Source organism: Littorina saxatilis, linkage group LG2, assembly GCF_037325665.1.
Source record: "Littorina saxatilis isolate snail1 linkage group LG2, US_GU_Lsax_2.0, whole genome shotgun sequence".
Lineage (NCBI taxonomy): Eukaryota > Metazoa > Mollusca > Gastropoda > Littorinimorpha > Littorinidae > Littorina > Littorina saxatilis.
In genome coordinates, this window is record NC_090246.1 from 99,558,255 (window position 1) to 99,582,396 (window position 24,142).

The 24,142-nt window shown below is 41.2% G+C and overlaps 2 protein-coding genes across 5 annotated transcripts in view; one reads left to right on the forward strand and one right to left on the reverse strand.

Annotated features, from left to right (window-relative positions):
* Positions 1 to 10,645, forward strand: part of LOC138960301 (uncharacterized) — a 14,481-nt gene extending 3,836 nt beyond the window's left edge. Inside the window, exons 3-5 of one of the 2 annotated variants that reach the window (XR_011453938.1) lie at positions 8,853 to 9,089; positions 9,655 to 10,008; positions 10,161 to 10,645. Coding sequence is in view for 1 of the 2 variants with exons in the window: in XM_070332144.1 (XP_070188245.1) it covers positions 8,853 to 9,089; positions 9,655 to 9,932 (515 nt within the window). In the remaining variant the exon portion in view is untranslated. Of the gene's footprint in view, positions 1 to 8,852; positions 9,090 to 9,654 lie in introns of both variants that reach the window. The other variant, XM_070332144.1, reaches the window with a different exon arrangement.
* Positions 1 to 24,142, reverse strand: part of LOC138960306 (adenylosuccinate lyase-like) — a 50,306-nt gene that overhangs the window by 19,801 nt on the left and 6,363 nt on the right. For all 3 annotated transcript variants that reach the window (XM_070332151.1, XM_070332149.1, XM_070332150.1), the window contains exons 6-8: positions 23,207 to 23,378; positions 17,730 to 17,776; positions 17,311 to 17,401 (exon numbers count right to left, since the gene is read on the reverse strand). In XM_070332151.1, coding sequence (XP_070188252.1) covers positions 17,311 to 17,401; positions 17,730 to 17,776; positions 23,207 to 23,378 — 310 coding nt within the window. The remainder of the gene's footprint in view (positions 1 to 17,310; positions 17,402 to 17,729; positions 17,777 to 23,206; positions 23,379 to 24,142) is intronic.

Consider the following 24,142-nt stretch of genomic DNA (forward strand, 5'->3'; position numbering starts at 1 on the left):
CACACACACACACACCTGACGCGTGTGGAAGATGTAACCTAAGCTTTGGCACACACACGGAGACTATTGTTTTAATCTAAATGCAGATTTTGATTAAATGTGATTTTACAATATCAAGATAGGTACAAAAATCCAACTTGTTTTATAAAACGACCTTATCTGCTTCCAATAATCGCATTCCAATAAATGTCACTTAACGACTATACTAATTCATTTTTGATTCTCATTAGCAAATTTAATGATAAAGGGGTAAAATGGTCGCCAAATTAGTTCATTTGATTAAGATTTACCAGTTTGAAATTTACACACACGGTTTTTTTCCGGTTCTGAGAGATGTCAGCCTTAACATGTGAGTCTTGACAACGTCTTGTGTTGCTTTGAGCTGGGAAAATAACGAATGTCAAATCCGAAGGAAAAAGTGTTATTACAACCAAACGGTTTCTCAAAATGATTACCTACTTGGCATGCGCCGTCTTTTACATGTATAAAGTAAACACAGAAAAAGACAAACATAGAAAAATGGTTTTTGATACTTTTTTTTACAAAATGAATGTTGATAAATTTACACACACGAAATTGTTGATTTGTAACTTAAGTTTCGGTCAACATCACAACAGGTTCACTCGACACATATGGCTGTCATTCGTTTAGAACATGTCATTTGCTACTACTTTTGTTTGTAAAAAAGTGAAAATAATATTGCTCGCATATTTAAATTTTGGGTAGTGCCTAAGTCGTTTTAAGAGACAGTTCAACACCCATATGAAATGTTATTGGGATTGATCGTTTGTTCTGTGACACTTATGTTATTGACAAACTTTGAAGACACTGTTGACTTTTGCCCTTTGCCTCGTGCAGCTGTGAAGAAAATGCTCGTCTGTGATGATTATTATTGAACTCTGTAGTTATCTTAAGTGACAGTGTGTGCGGAATTTACGGGGGAAATGAAAAATAGTTTTATCATCAGTCACAACTCAAAATAAAAAACGCTGGCGCTGGACCCGAGTACTCTTTAGACTGGCTCGCTCCCCCAGTATGAAATTTTTTGTCTTGTGCACGTGGATTTAAAAAAAAAAATTTAATTTATTTTACACAATTAAAAAAATTATTAGAGTAAAATAAAACATTAAGAAGTTCATAATAAACAATAGTAAACAAGAATTTAAAAAAAAAAGCAAAAAAACCCAAACAAATAGACCACCCATGCCGGGAATCGAACCCGGATCACTTTGGTCATAGGCCGACGTGCTTTCGTCTTGTGCACGTGGATTTAAAAAAAAAAATTTTAATTTATTTTACACAATTAAAAAAATTATTAGAGTAAAATAAAACATTAAAACGTTCATAATAAACAATAGTAAACAAGAATTAAAAAAAAAATTATTTATTTATTTTACACAATTAAAAAAATTATTAGAGTGAAATAAAACATTAAAACGTTCATAATAAACAATAGTAAACAAGAATTTTAAAAAAAATAAAAAAAATATAGACCGCCCATGCCGGGAATCGAACCCGGATCACTTTGGCCATAGGCGGACGTGATTCGCACAAGCTAGTTGGCTGTTCCATTAGCTGCACGGCAGTTGTACTCCAACCGCCAAACCTCCCCCCGTTAAGAGTCGTTTTTGTGGAATATTTCGCATTTAGGTCCCAGGTAACATTATGAAGTTTTAATACGATCAATCGGACCTATTATCAAGTTAGTGTATCAACTTTTGAACGAACTGCGCCCAGTAGTTTCCCAGCAATAAGCTGTTAAGTCGAGACGAACAGACAGACAGACAGACAGACACACAGACACACAATTAAAGTCTGCAGGACCCTAGTACTGCGTACTCGGGGATAAACAGCCCATATCTACTATTTACTTTTTATTCAGTGATATCGTCAACCTGAAAAGCAATAGTGTGTATAGTACTGCCGATCGATGGACAATTTCCGATTAGAAGCCACAGATATTTGATCATGATATTACCACAAATCATGTACACAGAAATGCACAACATGTTTTTATAGATGATGTTTATGAAAAGAAGACTTTAAACATTCTTGTCGTATAGAAGTACATTAAGTTACATTTCAATACATTAGGAGACATTTCAACATATTTCTTTAAGTTGCATTTCAACTTCGGGTTACAATTCAACAAAGGTACAATTCAACATCATAAGCGGCTTTTCCACATTTGAGATCTAGGTGACATATCACACTGTTAAGTGACAATTCACACGCCTTAGGTTACATTTCCATGTTGAACTGTAACTTAAGGGGTTCTTAAGTTACCGTGTGCGTGGAGAGATTTCCACACACACACACACACACACACACACACACACACACACACACACACACACACACACACACACACACAAAGAGTCAGGTGCAAACAAACAACATGACAAAAAAAGCAGATTTTTTTTAAGGCATAATACGTCATCACCTGACACTCAACACAAAAAGCTCTGCACAAAACGTCTCAAAGAAATATTGATAGCATTGCGATGAGTGAGTCCTTTTCTTTTTGTTTGAACTGGTATAAGACAGGCCTGGATTTGTTACCTTTAAGAGGTTCAGTCAGTACACACATCGATGGCACGGATGATTAGAGGAACTCATGTGAACCCCCCCCCCCCCCCCTTGCCATCGTCTCGCTATAAAAAAACAACAATTAAAATATACAAGAGAACTACCAACGTGACTCTTTTTCGTGAAGTGATGTTAATGGCACTTCCCATCCACATAGTGGATGTAACATCAAATATCCAAAATGCGCCCGACAAAGGCAGCGTACCTGAAGGATAAGCCATAACAAACGATAAGCCATAACAAACAATAAGCCATAACAAACGATAAGCCATAACAAACGATAAGCCATAACAAACAATCTTGAATACAAACATTTCGCAAGGCGTATGCACTATTTTTAGATAACAGCAGATTCATTACAACAAGTTTATGCATAGTTTTACATCTGTTGAAAATGACTATTTTGTATATAGCTCCGTGAAATCAAAATCTTGAGCTGCGCAATACAGGGGAACATACGTCGACCAACGGTGGTCCTCTCCGTCTTTTATTATTCCGCAAATAAAAATGTTAAAAAATAACTGCATCAACACCAACAATTAGCGTAATGATTTTTTAATGAGTGTTTCACTAGTATACCTAGCAGGTCTGTGACATTCGATCTTCGACCGTTAAGCCTGTTGACCACAGGTTAGTTAGCTTCTTTGTTTGTAGCTTGTTTTTTTGTAGCTTCTTTGCTTGTTCGTTTTGCTTATCAGTTTCGTGGCATGTTAGTTTTGCTTGTCAGTTTCTTTGCTTGCTTTCATTAGCCAAATTGTTCGCTGCTGTAGAAAAGTACGGTTGCTTCCAGAAGCGGCAGGGGCGGATCCAGGGGGGGTTTACGGGGTTTCCGGACCCCCCCCCCCCCCAGCCTTAATTTTTTTAATTAAATAAATAAATAAAAACTGATGGCTCAGATTGCACCAGACCGGCCTTTGTCTTCTAAATGACGGTCTTGGAAGGTTTTGGGGTAATTTGCTGGCTCAGGTTGCACCAGATCGGTCAATTTCCTTTGATTTGATCCAAATTTGTCTTCTTAATTTTATTCTTTTTATAGGGTGTATTGAGGGAAGTTTCTTGGCTCAGACTGCACCAGATTGCTCCATTTTTGCGCCCCCAACTAAACGCTTTACGTCGTCGAATTGTCCCTAAAGGAAATTTGCCCCCCCCCCCCCCCCCCCTTAAAAATGATGTGATCCGCCCCTAAGAAGAGTAGAAGTAGTGTAACTATGTGCATGATTCAGATGGTGTGGGCAACGGTAAGGGGGCCAGTTACGCAGGGACACACAACAATGTGACCATAGTCTGACCGGTCCCAACCAGACCGATCGTCCAGCTAGACCGACCGTCCAGCTGTCAGACAAGACGTGAAATACGAGAGTCAACACGGGGAAGACGACATAACAAATGGGTCACTGAGAGATCCGGCCTGTTACATATACTTTACATTTACCACCCTTCTCGAGTCTCCCCATTTTCTTTGGGTTCTCTTTGCCGGGAGATTTTGTGTCGGCTGATTACAATCAGTGACGTACGTCAACGTCAGAAATTGCAGCGTGCAATTTTTTTGCAAGTCAGCAGGATCGAGTGCGCTCGTAGGATCATCTTAACGCTCTCTCTTTCTCTCTCTCTCTCTCGGTCACACACACACACACACACACACACACACACACAGAAACCGGCACGGTTGGCCTGGTGGTAAGGCGTCCGCCCCGTGATCGGGAGGTCGTGGGTTCGAACTTTAAAATTGGCAATCTAGTGACTGCTCCGCCTGGCGTCTGGCATTATGGGGTTAGTGCTAGGACTGGTTGGTCCGGTGTCAGAATAATGTGACTGGGTGAGACATGAAGCCTGTGCTGCGACTTCTGTCTTGTGTGTGGCGCACGTTAAGGAAGAGGTACAAATAAAAAAATTAAAAAACACAACTAATAACCGAACAAGGAGTTTACAGTCCGCTTGTAAACAACCATGCAATCAAGATACGAGACAGGGGTGCTGTTTTACATAACGTTTCTCTGGTTACTGCAGTGTGCGTGCTGTTGCATGAGTAACCTAACAAACGCAGAACTATCTAGAAAACAATTAACAACACATGGAACACAAAAGATGTCTTATAGAAGCAGATACGCTTTAAAGACACAGCGGGATCGAGGCAAAGATCTTGTAGGCTACGCTCTTAGCTCTTAGCGTAGCCTACAAGATCTTTGATCGAGGTGTAAATGAGCCGAAGGATAAAAGCAGAAATGACGGTTAGGAGTGGGTTGGGGGTGGTTGGTGATGCTCGAAGGCAACAAAAAAATGAAGGGGGGGGGGGGGGGGGGTGTTCTTCTCTGAGAAAAAAAGCTGTCACCGTGGATAAAGATTCGAACTCAGAATCTTTGTTATTTCCACCCCTTGCACGCACTCCCTTGCACAAGAATGTTCGCACATTTACCAACGCGTGTGTACGGTTAGGGTTCAAGGGAGTCAGAAGTGCGCGTGTCCATGCGTAAGTATGCGTGAGTACAGTAAGGATAGGCTTGCTGTCCGTTCCGTCACGATTCATTCGTGGCTTTCTTTTCATCTTTTCTTTTTCCTTTCTTTTCGTGATGACTAGCTTACTCGGGTGAGAAAAAAAAAGGTTCCCGATGAAGGAGAAACCCGTTTCAAAGTTAATGATTGACGCTATGTTACGCCCCATTTTGTCGCATCGGCCCATTTTGACGCATTACGACAAAATGGGCCACCCTCACGCCCCATTTTATTGCACATTGCCCATGTTTGGGCCGCGAGTGTAGATATTTTGATGTTTAGCTCAGGAAGGCGAAAGAAGAGAGAAAGAGAGAGAGAGAGAGAGAGAGAGAGAGAGAGAGAGAGAGAGAGAGAGAGAGAGAGAGAGAGAGAGAGAGAGAGAGAGAGAGAGAGAGAGAGAGAGAAACGAATATACGTATGGATGGATGGATGGACGGACGGACGGACGGATGGCAGACGGACAGAAGGACTGACAGATTTGCTGAAGGGCGGACTCTCTGCCTGACTGACTGACTGACTATTAACGGACGGACAGAAGGATGGGAATGTTTGCATACACCATGTCTATAAGCAACGGGCTTGATCAGCACGTACGACAAATTGGGGTATGAGAGTAAACCCATTTTGTCGTAATGCGATAAGATGGGGCATGAGGGTGGCCCATAAAATGGGCCGATGCGACAAAATGGGGCGTAACAACGCTCGCTATCCAGGCTGCATGAACACGTTACCGTTCACAGTCAAGCTGCACAAATTGCGTCTGAGTCAAAAATAGGGCCTACATCAAAGGAAAGCGGTCTTCGCCTGTTTGGAAACTGAAATTGTGCTGACAAAACACCATCAGTCTAGTATTTACGCCACAGTTTGCAATAAATGGACACTAATTATTCCCCCCCTTTCCTGTCCCGACATTGTCTTTCTTTCTCTTAATTTTATTTCCATCTATTCTTCGAATCTATGTGGCCAAAGCAATGTGGAGTCATTTCTCAGCACTTCAAATGTGAAAGTTAATCACGTTTTCGCTGTCATCATTTACATTTAGGGTTTTCCTTGAAATGCCCATCACTGGAAAAGACACCTTCGGGCGTATCCGTGCTTCCCCATCTAGGGCAACTTCACCTATTAAATACCCCTTGGATGTGGGCAATGGGTGCAGAGCGCAGGCGATAGACAATACAGTTAGCCCAGGTAGTAAATCTTCTCTTTTGATTCCATCAGTTCTGATTAGTTGTATCATGCATGGACAAAGAAAAGCCCGATATTTAAGCATCCGAAAACGTACGGGTCCGGAGACACAAACCCCCTCGCCCACCAACTCGAAGAACAAAAACGTACCGTCTTCAATAGTCGATACACTCGACCAACCCCCAAACTTTGAATTCACACTTCAAGACTCTGCTTTATAAATTCTGTGCATTTACCGCCATTGTAAGACTCCCTCTGTGTTAAGACCCGGTTCGTTTCCTCTTAAAGAGAAGTACTACACCATCAGCACATATCATGATATGGCAGGAATCAGCGAACAGAGAGCAGAAGATCAAAAGATGGTTGTCCTGTCATTGGGACTCTGAAATCATCACTTTGTGGTTGGTTATAATATAGTCAGCCACTGGAATAAATATTTTGGGTGAAAAGTCCCTCTGAGAGTCGTTTTGATCATAAACATAAAGCTCCCCCTGTAACACCGCCTTCCGTACACAATGACGTGTACTTCTCTCTCTCGCTGACGGAAGAATGAGGCGATGATGAATGACCCAGGAAATGGCGAAGCAGAAACTGCCCGACCCTGTCAGGTGAAAGACCGCCAAAGGCTCACGATAGGGGTAATAGCAGATTGCTGACCTAGTAGGAGGACGTGAATGCATGACATGGGAAGAATTATCTGTGCTTACCAGAAAAAAACACAGTGATTAATGTTTGGACACGTGACGTTTGGAGTTCAGTCTTTCTAGGTATAAAGGAAATATTTGACAGAGAAAGTCTCTCTCTCTCTCTCTCTCTCTCTCTCTCTCTCTCTCTCTCTCTCTCTCTCTCTCTCTCACACACACACACACACACAGACACACACACACACAGACACACAGGCACACACAGACACACAGACACACAGACACACAGACACACACACACACATAGACACACACACAGACACACATCCACACACACACACATACACACACACACAGACACACACACACACACACACAGACACACAGAGACACAGACACACACACACACACACAGACACAAGACACACGGATACAGACACACACAGACAGACACACACAGACACACACACACAAACTACCTCTCCCTCCTCCCCACCCCCAAGCCACACATTCAGTAATAAATATGCCTTTTTTAAGCAATATGATTCTACACTTATCTCCGTATGCCACTCCACCCCACCACCTTCCCTCAACCTGTATTTATAGTTGACAAAGGAAGGTTTAAATTCTCTGAAAATCCAACTCCCCTATATCTTTGGACAAATATCGATGGTAGTTGTGGCATGAAAGGACAAAGTAACATTAAGATAGACAATTATGGCAATACCAGTGGTTAGCTTTTGTTGTTGATTCTGTTCTCAGAAGGCTCTTGAAGAGGGGTTCATAGAACTGGAAATAGGCAAGGACAGAAAGAGAGAGAACAAGCATTTGATCTATCCTATGCCCTCCCTCTATTCCCATCACCTGACAATTTCCATCACCTCTATTCCCATCACCTGACAATTTCCATCACCTCTATTCCCATCACCTCTATTCCCATCACCTGACAATTCCCATCACCTCTATTCCCATCACCTCTATTCCCATCACCTGACAATTTCCATCACCTCTATTCCCATCACCTGACAATTTCCATCACCTCTATTCCCATCACCTGACAATTTCCATCACCTCTATTCCCATCACCTCTATTCCCATCACCTCTATTCCCATCACCTGACAATTCCCATCACCTGACAATTCCCATCACCTCTATTCCCATCACCTCTATTCCCATCACCTGACAATTTCCATCACCTCTATTCCCATCACCTGACAATTCCCATCACCTCTATTCCCATCACCTGACAATTTCCATCACCTGACAATTTCCATCACCTCTATTCCCATCACCTCTATTCCCATCACCTGACAATTTCCATCACCTCTATTCCCATCACCTGACAATTTCCATCACCTGACAATTTCCATCACCTCTATTCCCATCACCTCTATTCCCATCACCTGACAATTCCCATCACCTCTATTCCCATCACCTGACAATTCCCATCACCTCTATTCCCATCACCTGACAATTCCCATCACCTCTATTCCCATCACCTGACAATTTCCATCACCTGACAATTTCCAAAACACAAACAAAACAAAAACAAACAACAAAACGTAACTTGACGTTTAAAGGCAGGTCCTTCCCCGTGAAAATAGTTTTGCTTTCTATCTGACATGTGACAAGGGTTTTAGCCGGGATAAGAGCATCCCTCCAGTTGGACACATACACACAACTCAACATCCTGACTAATGCCCTTTTAAGAAATTCTTTCATTAAAAAAAATACAACTCACAGGAAGCAGTCATGATATTTATTTGTTGTGTGTGTTTAAGCTTAGGAATGGCCTTGTCGAAGGTCTGAGATGGTACTTGAGCCAAATTGTTTACATGGGAAGGAATGTGCATTTAAATCTCCTGTGCCTTTAAATCTCCCACTTTAAATCTCCTGTACCTTTAAATCCCCTGTGCCTTTAAATCTCCCACTTCTCTTTCCAGATCCACACAAGCTGATCTGGAAGCCACAGTCCTCCAAGGGAGATCAAGCCGACGAGAGCAGAATCCCCTTCTTCAACAGTGGCTTCACGACCTGTCCCAAGTGTGGGGAATGCGACGTCTGGCGTTTCGAGGAAACGGCGGGCATCCGGGAAAATGGAGACACTTATGGCACCGAGACCTTCCGTTGCCAGACCAAAGGGTGCAAGTGGAAAACCTCCTTTAAATACGACAATGGGGGTAAGTTTTCTTGAGAGAGGAATAAAAGAAAGAGAGAGAGAGAGGGAGGAGGGGGATGTTGTGTGTGTGTGTGTGTCAAATAAAGAGAGGGAGGCTGCCTTTACCAAGACATCTAAACTGACAGACGGGGGTCTAGGGGAATGGGGGGAGGGGACCGGCGCACATAGCCTGATCAAAACCAACAAGGACACCCAACAGGCATGCATACACTGGGTAATGGTCACACAGGGAATTTGTGAACAACTTCACAAGCGTCAAGGTGATTTCAAAAGATCCAGAAAAGTATATGGAAACATTAATGGACGAGGAAAAAAAGGACTACAACTTACAAGGCACTCACATTAGTTTAGCGGAGCTCTCAAAAGAAACAAAATCAATTTGAGGAAATCGGATTCTCTGGGCATGAGACTTTCACCTTTACCATAGAAAGCGGTCTCGAATAGCAATATCAGCCGAAGAGACGATAAAAAATAATAATGATAACCAACCATGGCAAGCTAAGAGCATGCCTGTGTTTCAGCACAACAAGAAATTCATCACTGTCTTTTTTCTGTCCTTTTCGCAGTACCATACTGCATTCACTTTGAGGCACGCGCATGGCCGCGAGGCATCCATTTCTACCCGGTGACCTTCATGATGAGGTGGTGTGAGCGTCACGGCCTGGACAATCTCAAGCACCAGGTGTTCTCACGCAACATCGATGGCGACGCCTTTCTCACGCTGTACCACTCCGGCCAGATGAAGGCTGCCCTTAACCTCAGCAGCAAGACCGTCAGCAAAGTGAAAAAAGCGTTGGAGCAGCGGGACGGAGCTCTCCTCACCAAAACCAACAAGAAAAAGTAGAGCAGAAAGCACTGTGACCCTAATAGTGAGCTCTTGAACAGAACATACAATGTGCAAGGAGAAGAGAAGAAAGAACCTTCACAGTAAAACCATGCGCTTTTGAACAGAACATATAATATGAGCATGGAGAATATCAAGGGGAAGAGAAGAACGCAAGGAGAATACCAATACAAGGGGAAGAGAAGAACGCAAGGAGAATACCAATACAAGGAGAAGAGAAGAAAGAACCTTCACAGTAAAACCATGCGCTTTTGAACAGAACATATAATATGATGAATATGTAGCAAGGATGAAGGCTCCCCTCATGAGCTCAAGAGCAGTAAAAAAAACATTTACAAAGAAAAAATACAATGGGCCAAACTGACTTTCTTTCTTTATTTGGCGTTTAACGTCGTTTTCAACCACGAAGGTTATATCGCGACGGGGAAAGGGGGGGGGGGGGGGGAGATGGGATAGAGCCACTTGTTAATTGTTTCTTGTTCACAAAAGCACCAATCAAAAAATTGCTCCAGGGGCTTGCAACGTAGTACAATATATTACCTTACTGGGCGAATGCAAGTTTCCAGTACAAAGGACTTAACATTTCTTACATACTGCTTGACTAAAATCTTTACAAACATTGACTATATTCTATACAAGAAACACTTAACAAGGGTAAAAGGAGAAACAGAATCCGTTAGTCGCCTCTTACCACATGCTAGCCCAACTGACATGGTAAAACAAATCCAAGCTTCACAGGGTACAATTTGGCCTATGTCAATTGTCATGGTTTCAACAGCAGGCCATGTACATGAGAAAAAAAATTCACAAGAAACAATACATTGGCACCAGCAATGCGAGGCCTTCCTAATAAGAGGACACCTCCTTATAAAGTATGCCTTGTTGTCCCTTAGCATGTTAGTGTTACGCCGACCATAATGTACCTGTTGTAAGAGACCACCGGCAATGTAGGGAGGGACACATTTGGCTGGTCCCATGGATGTCCTTTCATGGCACTGACACCTACCACAGTACTGGGGACCCCCTTTTAAGACCTCCACAAAGCTGAGAAAATCAGGTCTTAAAAAGGAGGGAGTCTTAAAAAGGGGGTAATTTTACAGAGGTCATGAACAGAAGGTCTGAGAAAACAGGGTCTTAAAAGGGAGGGAGTCTTAAATTGGGGGGTCTTAAAAGGGGGTTCCACTGTACATACGTCAGCTACACAAAGTCCACATAGTACACTTCACACAGGTAGCCTGCATATCTCTGCAGGTGACAAACAAGACAACAACAACAAAGCGTCATACGCACTTCCGAACAATGCATGCACCTATAAGACAGGCTTTTTATTGCCTGTAATGTTGTCATTAACCTGAAATACAATGTTGTGACTGTGAATGTTCCTCTCAGCAATGGCTGCATGCCTGTGTTTAAGATATAAACACTATCCGCTGTGAATGACGACTCTGTTCTGATTTGCATAATACGATGTACATATATATATGCATATTTCCTGCTGCAGACAAAATGCCTTGTATGTATATATTTTGCAAAACCCATATGGGAAAAAAGAGCTTCCTAGATTAGATGCTAGCGGAAAAATGTCTTTTGCTTTATTCCTTTATTTTTGTTTCAAAGTAAAATCGATATACATCACCCACGTTTCTTGCCAAAGAAATTCCAATTTGATTTTTTTTTTTTACAACAGGAGTCCATAAAAAAATACAACCAGGATTATGTGGATGTCCCAGTATAGTGCTGAACAGCCCTTGTCCAATTATTCTGAATGCAAGTTCTGTCGACGGGCGCTGTGGCGGGGTGGTAAGACGTCGGCCTCTTAATCGGAAGGTCGAGGGTTCGAATCCCGGCCGCGGCCGCCTGGTGGGTTAAGTGTGGAGATTTTTCCGATCTCCCAGGTCAACTTATGTGCAGACCTGCTAGTGGCTTATCCCCCTTCATGTGTACACGCAAGCAAAAGACCAAGTGCGCACAAAAAAGATCCTGTAATCCATGTCAAAGTTTGGTGGGTTATAGAAACACGAAACTACCCAGCATGCTTCCTCCGAAAGCGGCGTATGGCTGCCTTAATGGCGGGATAAAAACGGTCATACACGTAAAATTCCACTCGTGCAAAAACACGTGTACATGGGAGTTTCAGCCCACGAACGCAGAAGAAGCAAGTTCTGTATATATATGCATGCAGAGTTAAGCACAAAGGCAATAACAAGTCTGTGCTCAGTGCTCTTTATTTTAATTGCATGTCTTCTTGTGCAGTAAATTTTAAATGCAAACAGTAGCTTCTGTGCAAAAGCTGAACAATAAAATTACTTTTGTGTTGATAAAACTACTGCTCCTTCTGTGTCCCAACTCAGAAATCAAAACAAATGTTTGAAACAAAAAAACAAAAAAAAAATTGAACATTCACGACTATAAAATATGGTCAATATCAAAAGAATTAAATTGTTTAAGACCGATTTAAAACCAGGCAATCTGCAAATGTTACTTGATAATACTGCCTGTATTAGAAAAATTAATGAAGGTTTTTACCACTTCTCTCGTAACTTTTTGAAGAGAAGCAAGAACTAGTAGACATTCCTGTTTGGATGAGTGAAATCCAAAACAGCATGTATATTTAACACATTTTAAGTTCACACTGAATCTTACAATTTTCTTCATTCATAGCAACGGACTTCTTTGTGTTTTGTTGTTGCCCCCATTGTTACCAAAGTGTTGATTCAACAGCAGTTGTCATTTTCATCTTACATGTACATTCATTTTATTAAATAATCAGCACATACAGTTGCTTCCTACTGTGTCAATCAACATTTTTTTGCTAACAACTCCAGTAACTGCGTGCATTATCAAAGGAGTGTTTTAGTTTTACAGCCTATACGTTTGCTAATCAATGCAGTCACTGTGTGTATAATTGAAGGAGTGATTTTATTTTACAGTATATACGTTTGCTACTTAGATCAGTAACTGTCTTGTTTTACATATATGTACATATATTTGTACCATACTTTTTAGGCATAACTGTGTGTCAAGCATCTTTGTGAATTAAAACATCAACATTAATTACGGATTTTTCAGGAAAGTCTCCAGTAGAAGTACCAAGAGCAGTGTACAGATATAGATAACTAGATGAATACCCTCTTCGCCGAGTAGCCGGCTTCGCCGGGAAGAAGTAGAGTCGAATACCCGGCTTCGCCGGGTGAGTGGCGCACCGTACGCCGGTTTCGCCGGGTGAGTGGCGCACCGTACGCGATTGACGCCACACGAAGGAAGGGAGATAAACGCGCAAAACACTGGAGAAGATAAGGAGCGTTGTGGACAGTGACCTTCTAAAAATAGTAACGGGAATATGGATTGAGCGTTGTGGACAGTGACTTTCTAAAAATAGTAACGGGAATATGGATTGACGCCACACGAAGGAAGGGAGATAAACGCAAAACACTGGAGAAGATAAGGAAGAGTTACTGGGAATGGATGAACAGAAAAATCAAAATAGGTTCAGCGCTGCGCGCTGAGAGCACGTGTTGAAAATTTTCATCGACCAGATTGTGTCCGGGGTGTACCTGAATATGCCCACCAAATTTGAAGCAGATCCATCGAGAACTTTGGCCGTGCATCGCGAACACACACACACACACACACACACACACACACACACACACACAAGTCGTATATATATAAAGATAGATAAGATAAACATGAACGCATGTAGGCAATCAAAACTCTGCCCCTTAAGTTTTCAGAGCCACCAATACCACGGAATAATCGTTACAGTGGAACACATCCCCACACCCCTTTTAACACTTTGTACCCCACCTATGTTGATCAAGTTTTTTTTTTTTAGCCGAGACCAACTGTGCCTGCAGCAGGTCACTCTGAATAGTAGTAACTGTGTAGTAACTGTGTATCAACACGCTGGAATGCAGATGTTAGATCAATGTTAGTTTGTTACAGGAAGCAACTGAAGCTAACAGTCTGAGGGGATATATCCGTACCTGGTCAGATAGAGCCATATGAGTGGGTACGGATATATCCGTACCTGGGAGACAATGAGTTAAAGACCACTGAAAACTCAAAAAATCAAGTCCTAAGAGATAAGAAGCCTAAAAATAGAAATAGATTTGCGGATGTTACAAACATAAAATCTGAAAAAATGGGGTGTCCAAACTGGGGAAGTCAAATGAAAGGAGGGCGCAGCGGGGTTCTTCATGTTATTGACTAGACCAGCACTTTACCTTCCAAGGGCTCACTGCCTGCTGGGATACACACCAACACTGGCATCTCACAGCTTCAGACATAGCCATGTACACCAATTGATTGATTTTAGCTGCTCACTGCCAAACACTGTACATAAGGCCGCTGCCTGCTAGGATACACACCAACACTGGCATCTCACAGCTTCAGACATAGCCATGTGCACCAATTGATTGATTTTAGCTGCTCACTGCCTGCTGGGATACACACCAACACTGGCATCTCACAGCTTCAGACATAGCCATGTGCACCAATTGATTGATTTTAGCTGCTCACTGCCTGCTGGGATACACACCAACACTGGCATCTCACAGCTTCAGACATAGCCATGTACACCAATTGATTGATTTTAGCTGCTCACTGCCTGCTGGGATACACACCAACACTGGCATCTCACAGCTTCAGACATAGCCATGTACACCAATTGATTGATTTTAGCTGCTCACTGCCTGCTGGGATACACACCAACACTGGCATCTCACAGCTTCAGACATAGCCATGTGCACCAATTGATTGATTTTAGCTGCTCACTGCCTGCTGGGATACACACCAACACTGGCATCTCACAGCTTCAGACATAGCCATGTACACCAATTGATTGATTTTAGCTGCTCACTGCCTGCTGGGATACACACCAACACTGGCATCTCACAGCTTCAGACATAGCCATGTACACCAATTGATTGATTTTAGCTGCTCACTGCCTGCTGGGATACACACCAACACTGGCATCTCACAGCTTCAGACATAGCCATGTACACCAATTGATTGATTTTAGCTGCTCACTGCCTGCTGGGATACACACCAACACTGGCATCTCACAGCTTCAGACATAGCCATGTGCACCAATTGATTGATTTTAGCTGCTCACTGCCTGCTAGGATACACACCAACACTGGCATCTCACAGCTTCAGACATAGCCATGTGCACCAATTGATTGATTTTAGCTGCTCACTGCCTGCTGGGATACACACCAACACTGGCATCTCACAGCTTCAGACATAGCCATGTGCACCAATTGATTGATCTTAGCTGCTCACTGCCTGCTGGGATACACACCAACACTGGCATCTCACAGCTTCAGACATAGCCATGTGCACCAATTGATTGATTTTAGCTGCTCACTGCCTGCTAGGATACACACCAACACTGGCATCTCACAGCTTCAGACATAGCCATGTGCACCAATTGATTGATTTTAGCTGCTCACTGCCTGCTGGGATACACACCCACACTGGCATCTCACAGCTTCAGACATAGCCATGTGCACCAATTGATTTGTTTTAGCTGCTCACTGCCTGCTGGGATACACACCAACACTGGCATCTCACAGCTTCAGACATAGCCATGTACACCAATTGATTGATTTTAGCTGCTCACTGCCTGCTGGGATACACACCAACACTGGCATCTCACAGCTTCAGACATAGCCATGTGCACCAATTGATTGATTTTAGCTGCTCACTGCCTGCTGGGATACACACCAACACTGGCATCTCACAGCTTCAGACATAGCCATGTGCACCAATTGATTGATTTTAGCTGCTCACTGCCTCTGAGCCCCTTTGTCTATTACATGTATTCTCTCTCACAGGAGACTAAATAGCATCAACAAAGCAACACAAGGAACTTAGTCGATAAATATCGACAGGGGGCGGACAAATGGTTTACATGTGAAATGTGTGTATATGGGTGTGGTTCTGAAACAAACAAACCATGTGAACCCCCCCATCCCACCGCTCGCGGGCTGAACGACTGACGTCACATGTCGCTTCGGTCTTTTCCTGAGAAAAACACCGCGTGTACATAATACACAATTCGATCGCGTAGCACTGCCAATGCACATTTTCGCAACGAAAACCGTGCTACTGTTTCTTGTGTGTTAAATCTGAAAGCAATATAAGTGAACGAACAATTGAAAACTGATATCACGTTACTAAACTCCCAAAAGTAATACATTACTTCTGACTGCGGTACACAATACGGCAGTCACCTCTGCGAATGCTGTCGAAGAATCTAACCGAAAGTAAACATTCTGGGAATCTACGCGCATCGGCCTTGACGCAAGTTCAATACTTAGCCAATGAGCGCGCCGCGGCGAAGTTGGCCGCTGTAAGTCTCGCAGCGCTGGCTGGCTGAGCGAGTTGCGTGTCCATCCTTTTTTGGTCCAAGCCGCACCGGAGACCAGATTAGTAGGTGCTTGATTTTGGTATTTTGATTTTACATAACATTAAACCTTTCTTGGGGTTCATGGTCATGGCAACAGCCATAATAATATTATATCATGTATAATATTACATTTCAGCATATTTGAATTACATGTCATCATACCAAACTGTCATACATTTTTATTCCTACATCATTCTGATTGATCACAACCAAACCTACTATCAGTGGACACATCCAAATGTAAGCGCCTGTTCTTGACAACTTTTAATCGATCTAAAAATAGCAACTTGCTGGGCCCTCTGCCGCCAACAGACACTGTTTGGCCTGTAGGTAAAATGTACAATGTATTTTCTGATTTGTGCACAAAAGCTTTATTTCTTTTTTCTTTTTTTTAACATAACAATGTTTAATGTCACTGTATGTTTAAAAGACCATGGTCATATTTGTAAAAAAAAATGTTAAATTAGAAAATAAATAACATTTTGGTTCATGATTTTTCCTACACCTGTGCTAAAAATAAGAAATAAAAATGTCGGGTATATAAGTCACTCAAATACAGCTAGGTATGAATGGCTCGGTTTGAGTTTGTTGCAGTTGACCCTGCACAATGCGACATATCATGTTTTTGTTGAACAATTTTGACGTCACCCCTCCCATAGGGTGACGTATTTCACAACTTCCTGTGTTACACAAACTCTGTGATGACCAATTTTGACGTCACCCCTCCCATAGGGTGACGGATTTCACAACTTTCTACAGATGAACAATGTTGCCTCCACCCCTCCCATAGGGTGACGGATGTCACAACTTCCTGTGTACACAAACTGATGACGTATTTCACAACAAAATGGCGCTGCCCATGGTCAACCTCTAAACTATCCGTATAGAATGGGGGCGTCCTCGCCCCCATAACAATAAGGACACACACACACACACACACACACACACACATCAATAACTTACCTTGTGGACTGTGGCCCCAAGACTGGCAAGAGTGTTGACACAATCCACGTCTACTTTCCGAGTGTAAGTCTGACCGCAGATCAAGAAATGGCTGCAACATGTCAAATACAGAATGATTTCAATTTTATAATCTGGCAACCGAAATAATCTACCAGTTATACTCTTTCTCTCATACTTAACACTCAAAATCTTGCAAGCGTCATCAACATTGGTATTCTTTCCCCTTTCATGATTAACTCATTCTGCTCTAGAATACCAGTGCTATATTCTCCACTATCAGGCAAAATTGAGATAACCTAATGCAATCAAAAGAAAATGAAAACTGGGTCTAATGAAAAGATGCAGACCGATGCAGACCCTAACAAGGAAGACACATTATTCAAACAATCAATCAAACAAACACAAATTGCACCTCATACCTTTTAAAACCAGCCAGTTCTGTGACAAGACAATCCAATTCCTCCACCTGCAACAGAGATGACCAGCAGTGCATAACTGTACAAAATACGCACAGAAATGTTGGCCTTTATATCAGACACAGAGACAGATGAAACATTTCCACCAGTAGGTAATACTTCAAATTGGTTGCCGTTCCTATTGGTTTCAATACATGGTTGGGACTAAAATATGTCATGAATCCTGAACCCAACGAAACCAACAACTAAACAAGTCGCGTAAGCCGAGATTACTACATTTAGTCAAGCTGTGGAATTCACAGAATGAAACTGAACGCACTGCATTTTTTCACAATGACCGTAGTCCGCCGCTTGTGCATAACGGAGTGAAACTGACGAGCCTGTTCAGCGCGGTAGTGGTTTCGCTGTGCTGCATAGCACGCTTTTCTGTACCTCTCTTCGTTTTAACTTTCTGAGCGTGTTTTTAATCCAAACATATCATATCTATATGTTTTTGGAATCAGGAACCGACAAGGAATAAGATGAAATTGTTTTTAAATTGATTTCGGAAATTTAATTTTGATCATAATTTTTATATTTTTAAGGGGGGACAGGGTAGGCAAGCACTTTTTTTTTTTATTTTGGAAACAGCTTGCTGCTTGTTTGATTTTTGCAAGCAGAATAACCTAATTAAGGGAAACCATTTTAAATTTTGAGTGAAAAGCAATTTTTGGGGGTTTTATTCACCAAAATGTGAGAAAAACGTTATAAAATGTGCTTTTTTACAAATGTTGCAGTTTGTGAACCAGTGCATGTTTTGATCCAATTTTTCTTCTTTGCAGCAATATGTGTGTGTTTAATAATTCTGTGTATCGAAAAGCATTTCTAAGCAATATATTATTTTAATTTAGCATTTTCAGTTACCGGTTCAGTTTTGATAAGAAAAATACATGAAATCCTAACTGTCAGACTCATAAAAACCCAACCAATGCACTGAACTCTTATTCCATACACAGAACTGATGCTGTACAACTCATAAACAACATATACAAAAACTGAACAAATCCATCAAGCCTTTCAAAAGTTGCAACATTTTAATTGTAGCGTTTTGTCTGAAAATTACATTCAGAGAAAACAGCATTTTAAAGATTTGAACCAGTACATAAAAAAACCAGTAGCACAGTGCACCCTGAATTCATATGTTTTTATCAGAATGACCACTTTACTATGTAGGGAAAAGGATTTGACAATCAAATTATCAGGATTTTTTTTATATACATCATATGAAAACAGCCATCTTTGTTTGTACGGATATGAAAACATGAATCAGAACCAAACTGTCAGACTCATAAAAACCCAACCAATGCACTTAACTCTTATTCCATACACAAAACTGACGCTTTACAAATCATAAACAACATAAACAAAAATGAAACAAATCCATCAAGCCATTCAAAAGTTGCAACATTTTAATTACAGATGTTTGTCTGAAAATTACATTCAGAGAAAACAGCATTTGAAAGATTCCAACCAGTACCTCAAACTAGTAGCACAGTGCAGCCTGAATTGATATGTTTTTATAAGAATAACCACTTTACTATGATGGGGAAATGATTTGACGATCAAATTATCCAGACTTTTTTTTAAAAATCATTTGAAAACTCATCTATGTTAGTGCAGATATGAATCAAAACGAAACTGTCGGACTCATAAAAACACAAGGAATCCACTGTATTCTTATTCCATGCACAGAAATGGTGCTTCACAAATCATAAACAACATATACAAAATTGGAACAAATCCATCTTGCCATTCAAAAGTTACAACATTTTAATTACCACATTTTGTCTCAAATTACATGTAGAGAAAACAGCATGTAAAAGAGTCTCAGTAGTACCCTGGTAAACTAGTACCACAGTAGAGCTTGAATTAATGGGGTGTTTTTTTTTTTTTAACCAGAATAACACTTTAACTATGAAGGGGAAATGATTTGATAATCAAATTATCAGATTTTTTTGATTTAAAAAAAAATTATATGAAAACATTAAAAAAGTCAATTATCTGTGTTTGTGCTGATATGAAAATATTGATCAGAACCAAACTGTCAGACTCATAAAAACCCAACGGATGCACTGATTTCTTATTCCATTGCATAGAAATGATGCTTCACAAATCATCAACAACATTACATAATTATATATACACAAATGGAACAAAGCTATCAAGCCATTCAAAAGTTGCAACATTTTAATTACAGTATTTCTGTGCTCAATCCTAACACTGCAGCAAATTTCTGTAAAGCTGAATGTCCCTTTCCATGTACCAACTTGGTCATACGCGGATTATTTAAAATGCAACTTTACCACCCGAAGCGTTGCAAACACCGGGAGAAGAGTAAACAACTGCAGACTTGAATGGACACTCATATGCACTCCAGATGCAGGGCCTGTGCAAATCCTTGGGCTGATGCATCACCTTCTTTCATAATCAGACTGCTATCAGACAAGCATTCAGTACAGGATATAAACCTTTCAGCAATAGATTGAGCTGATCAATGTTGACAAAAGCCCAACACATGTCAGCGGAGTGACGTTGCACAGTACCAGTATCCATATCTGCTTGTGATGGGTCAGAAGATGGCAAAGTATCTGTATCTTCTTATGGTTGGTCAGAAGATGGCAAAGCTGATGTTTCTGCTGTGGAAGAGGGTAGTTCCGGTTTAGCAAACTTTTCCATCAGGTCAATCTTTCTCCTCGCTGCCACCACAGGAGGACTGGCTCTCCCCTTGCTCCAACCTAATAAATACACAAACACTGATTTAATATTTGATACAACTGTCCATGGTTTTTGTTTGTAATAAGCTGCAAATTTTAAGACTCAATATAAACGTCAACAAGTGCTTGTACTTTATTTTGCAAATGACCATGTTACATGGGGTGTACCTCAACTTTTTGGCTAGGCTGGTAAATCAGAAATCCCAATCAGCCCCCAACCACTGAACCAGGCGGGTTTTCTTACAACCACCTCAGCGGCTCGTACCCACATATGTCGGTTGACGAACACACACACACACACACACACACACAAAAGACATTCATTAATTGGCCCCTATCACAAAATGTACATGTCAAGTTTACTATGGGATTTGAGTAACCACACAATCACATACACACAGGAACTAATACTGAAACTAGCTGAATTATTTTCTTTCTTTCTTTCTTTCTTTTCATATTTTTCTTTTAAAATTAATTTATTTCATCACACTTGCTATGTATTTGCTTGTTTCTTGTCTGTTGTCTGTTTTGTGTGTGTGTGTGTGTGTTCTGTGTGTGTGTGTATACATTTTCAGATTTCCTAAACCTAGCACTGTTTGCAGGTGATCTTTATGCTTTTGATTCATGAGTTGCATCCCCAGTCCTTTAGTTTAACTCTTTTTTTTTCTTTGGTGAAGTAAATTGGATCTATTTTTTTTATTCCTTAGTTAATGGAAAAGATTTGACAACAATATTGCTGTCAATGATAGGTTGGTCAGCCATGCTGGTGTAAACCAATCCTTTAGAATTAGAGAACGCTCTCTAGTAGGGTACTTATTTTCCTACGGTCAATGACCAGAAACAGAAACTGTGTCAGTCGTACATCGCTCAGATGCTGCTTCTCAGTTTGACCCCAGACAAAGAATACTGATGACATGTTACACCATAGTAAGCTCTCAAGGACTGGCCAGCGAAGAACAATAAAATAGGGGTTGTGAAGACGATATCACAGAGATGATCGAGGGAGGGAGGGGGGGGGGGGGGTGTGCGGCGGCGGCATGGTCAGTAAATTGGATCAAGAAACCCGCAAAATACTTCAGACACAAACTGTTTATCATTTACCTGCAAACCCTAACACATTCTTACAACAACAACAACATAACGATGTGCAATAAATCACGTTGTCAAACAAACAAGATCGAAAAGAGAAAGAAGCAAAACCCACCTCGTCGAGTCAAGAATCTTAGAATGTCGTCTGCTCAAATACGATCATGTTGGTTCATTTCGGAGTGTTGTTACTTCCTTCTACTGTTCGCTGCTGCTGGTTCATCTTTCTCTGATATTTCTTGCCACTATGCCGAACATTTCCAATGTTAGGGTTGTTCTCCGCAGCTCAAAACTTTGAAAAATGCTGCTGAATCGGTGAAAACGTCATGGATTTGTTGACACCGGGGGACTGATAAGTTGTCTACTGCGCTTGCGCCAAATGCCTTTGACCTACATATATTTGCATATATTAATTCCGGGGTTTCGGTTGGAACGGATTCTCTCTCTTTGTGCCTATGTCAACGGAAATTCCCCAACGGTGATGACGTCATCTTAAAGAACGGAAATTTCCACACAGTTTGAACAGCGAAGGGTCATGTCATGTGCGCACATTTACCAGCACGGAGTATCCAAAGTTGACCATTTTTTCGATTTTTTTGATAAAACACAGACAAAAACAACAAAACATCGGTTTGAAAATGGTTTTATTTACATGAATACATGTCTAAAATGACAAAAGCAGATTATTGAATGCATTCCAGGATGTTCAAAGGTGTGAAAAATGCAACAACCCCAAAAAGGTGGATGAGACCAAAAATAACTCATTTTGCCTACCGGGTCTGCCCTTAATTTTCAGAGCTTGTTTTTAATCCAAATATAACATATTTATATGTTTTTGGAATCAGGAAATGATGTAGAATAAAGATGAACGTTTTTGGAATCAGGAAATGATGTAGAATAAAGATGAACGTAAATTTGGATCATTTTACATATAAAAAAAAATGTATTACAATTTTCAGATTTTTAATGACCAAAGTCATTAATTAATTTTTAAGCCACCAAGCTGAAATGCAATACCGAAGTCCGGCCTTCGTCGAAGATTGCTTTTCAAAAATTTCAATCAATTTGATTGAAAAATGAGGGTGTGACAGTGCCGCCTCAACTTGTACAAAAAGCTGGATATGACGTCATCAAAAGTCATATTTATCGAAAAAAAGAAAAAAACGTCCGGGGATATCATTCCCAGGAACTCTCATGTCAAATTTCATAAAACTGATAAAGATCGGTTCAGTAGGTTGGTCTGAATCGCTCTACACACACACACGCACAGACAGACACACACACACACACATACACCACGACCCTCGTCTCGATTCCCCCTCCATGTTAAAACATTTAGTCAAAACTTGACTAAATGTAAAAAGAAGAAAAAAAAGCCCATAATCGAATCCAGATTTCCGGCATATACCGGAAGAATCCCACCCATGTGAATATAAATTATAATGATCAAAGAACATTGTCCGCCACTTCATAATATAGTTTCCCAGAGCACATTTATCAGTTCAACTTGCACGCATAACTCCTTTGTTGTACAAAACAGTTCATGGCTTTGTCAATGAGAAATAAACCACTGTTTAAACCGAATAAAAACAGACCAAAAAAACCTAATATCATGTAAAGCACAATAAACAGAATACCTACCTTCTTCTCATTGCCATCAAAGAGAGCCAGAAAGGAGGCCTGGGTGCCAGTGGTGCCCTTGACCCCACGAAAGCGAAGGTCAGCCCTGGCTCGCTGCAGGTTACGCAGATCCATGAGAAGATCCTGTGTCCAAATGCATGCACGCTTGCCCACTGTCGACAGCTGTGCTGGTCTGCAAACAGGGATATATAGTGGTTATGTTCAAGTCCATGAACAATTTCCTGAGTATTGTCAATAATGTGTCAATTAGGACTCTGTCCGTGTGTGTGTGTACATGTGTACATGCATGTGTGTGTGTGTAGATGTCTTTCTTTCTTTATTTGGTGTTTAACGTCGTTTTCAACCACGAAGGTTATATCACGACGAGGAAAAGGGGGGAGATGGGATAGGGGAAAGGGGGGGGGGGGGGGGGGGGGGAGATGGGATAGAGCCACTTGTTAAGTACTGTTTCTTGTTCACAAAAGCACTAATCAAAAAATTGCTCCAGGGGCTTGCAACGTAGTACAATATATGACCTTACTGGGAGAATGCAAGTTTCCAGTACAAAGGACTAAACATTTCTTACATACTGCTTGACTAAAATCTTCACAAACATTGACTATATTCTATACAAGAACCACTTAACAAGGGTAAAAGGAGAAACAGAATCCGTTAGTCGCCTCATACGACATGCGGGGTGCAGAGAAATAAGGATGTGGAAAAGAAGACTTTTGGTAAGTGAAATAAAGGTGATGGATCCAGTCAGGTAGAAATAAGACAACAAGAAAAGAATTGGAAAACTGCAGGGAATAGTAGGGAGAGTTTTCTTGGAAGGAAATATAGGTGAAAGGACTGGTAAGGCAGAAATAAGACAAAAGAAGAGAAGAAACAGAACCGTTAGTCGCCTCTTACGACATGCTGGGTAGCATCGGGTAAATTCTTTCTAGTCCCAACCAA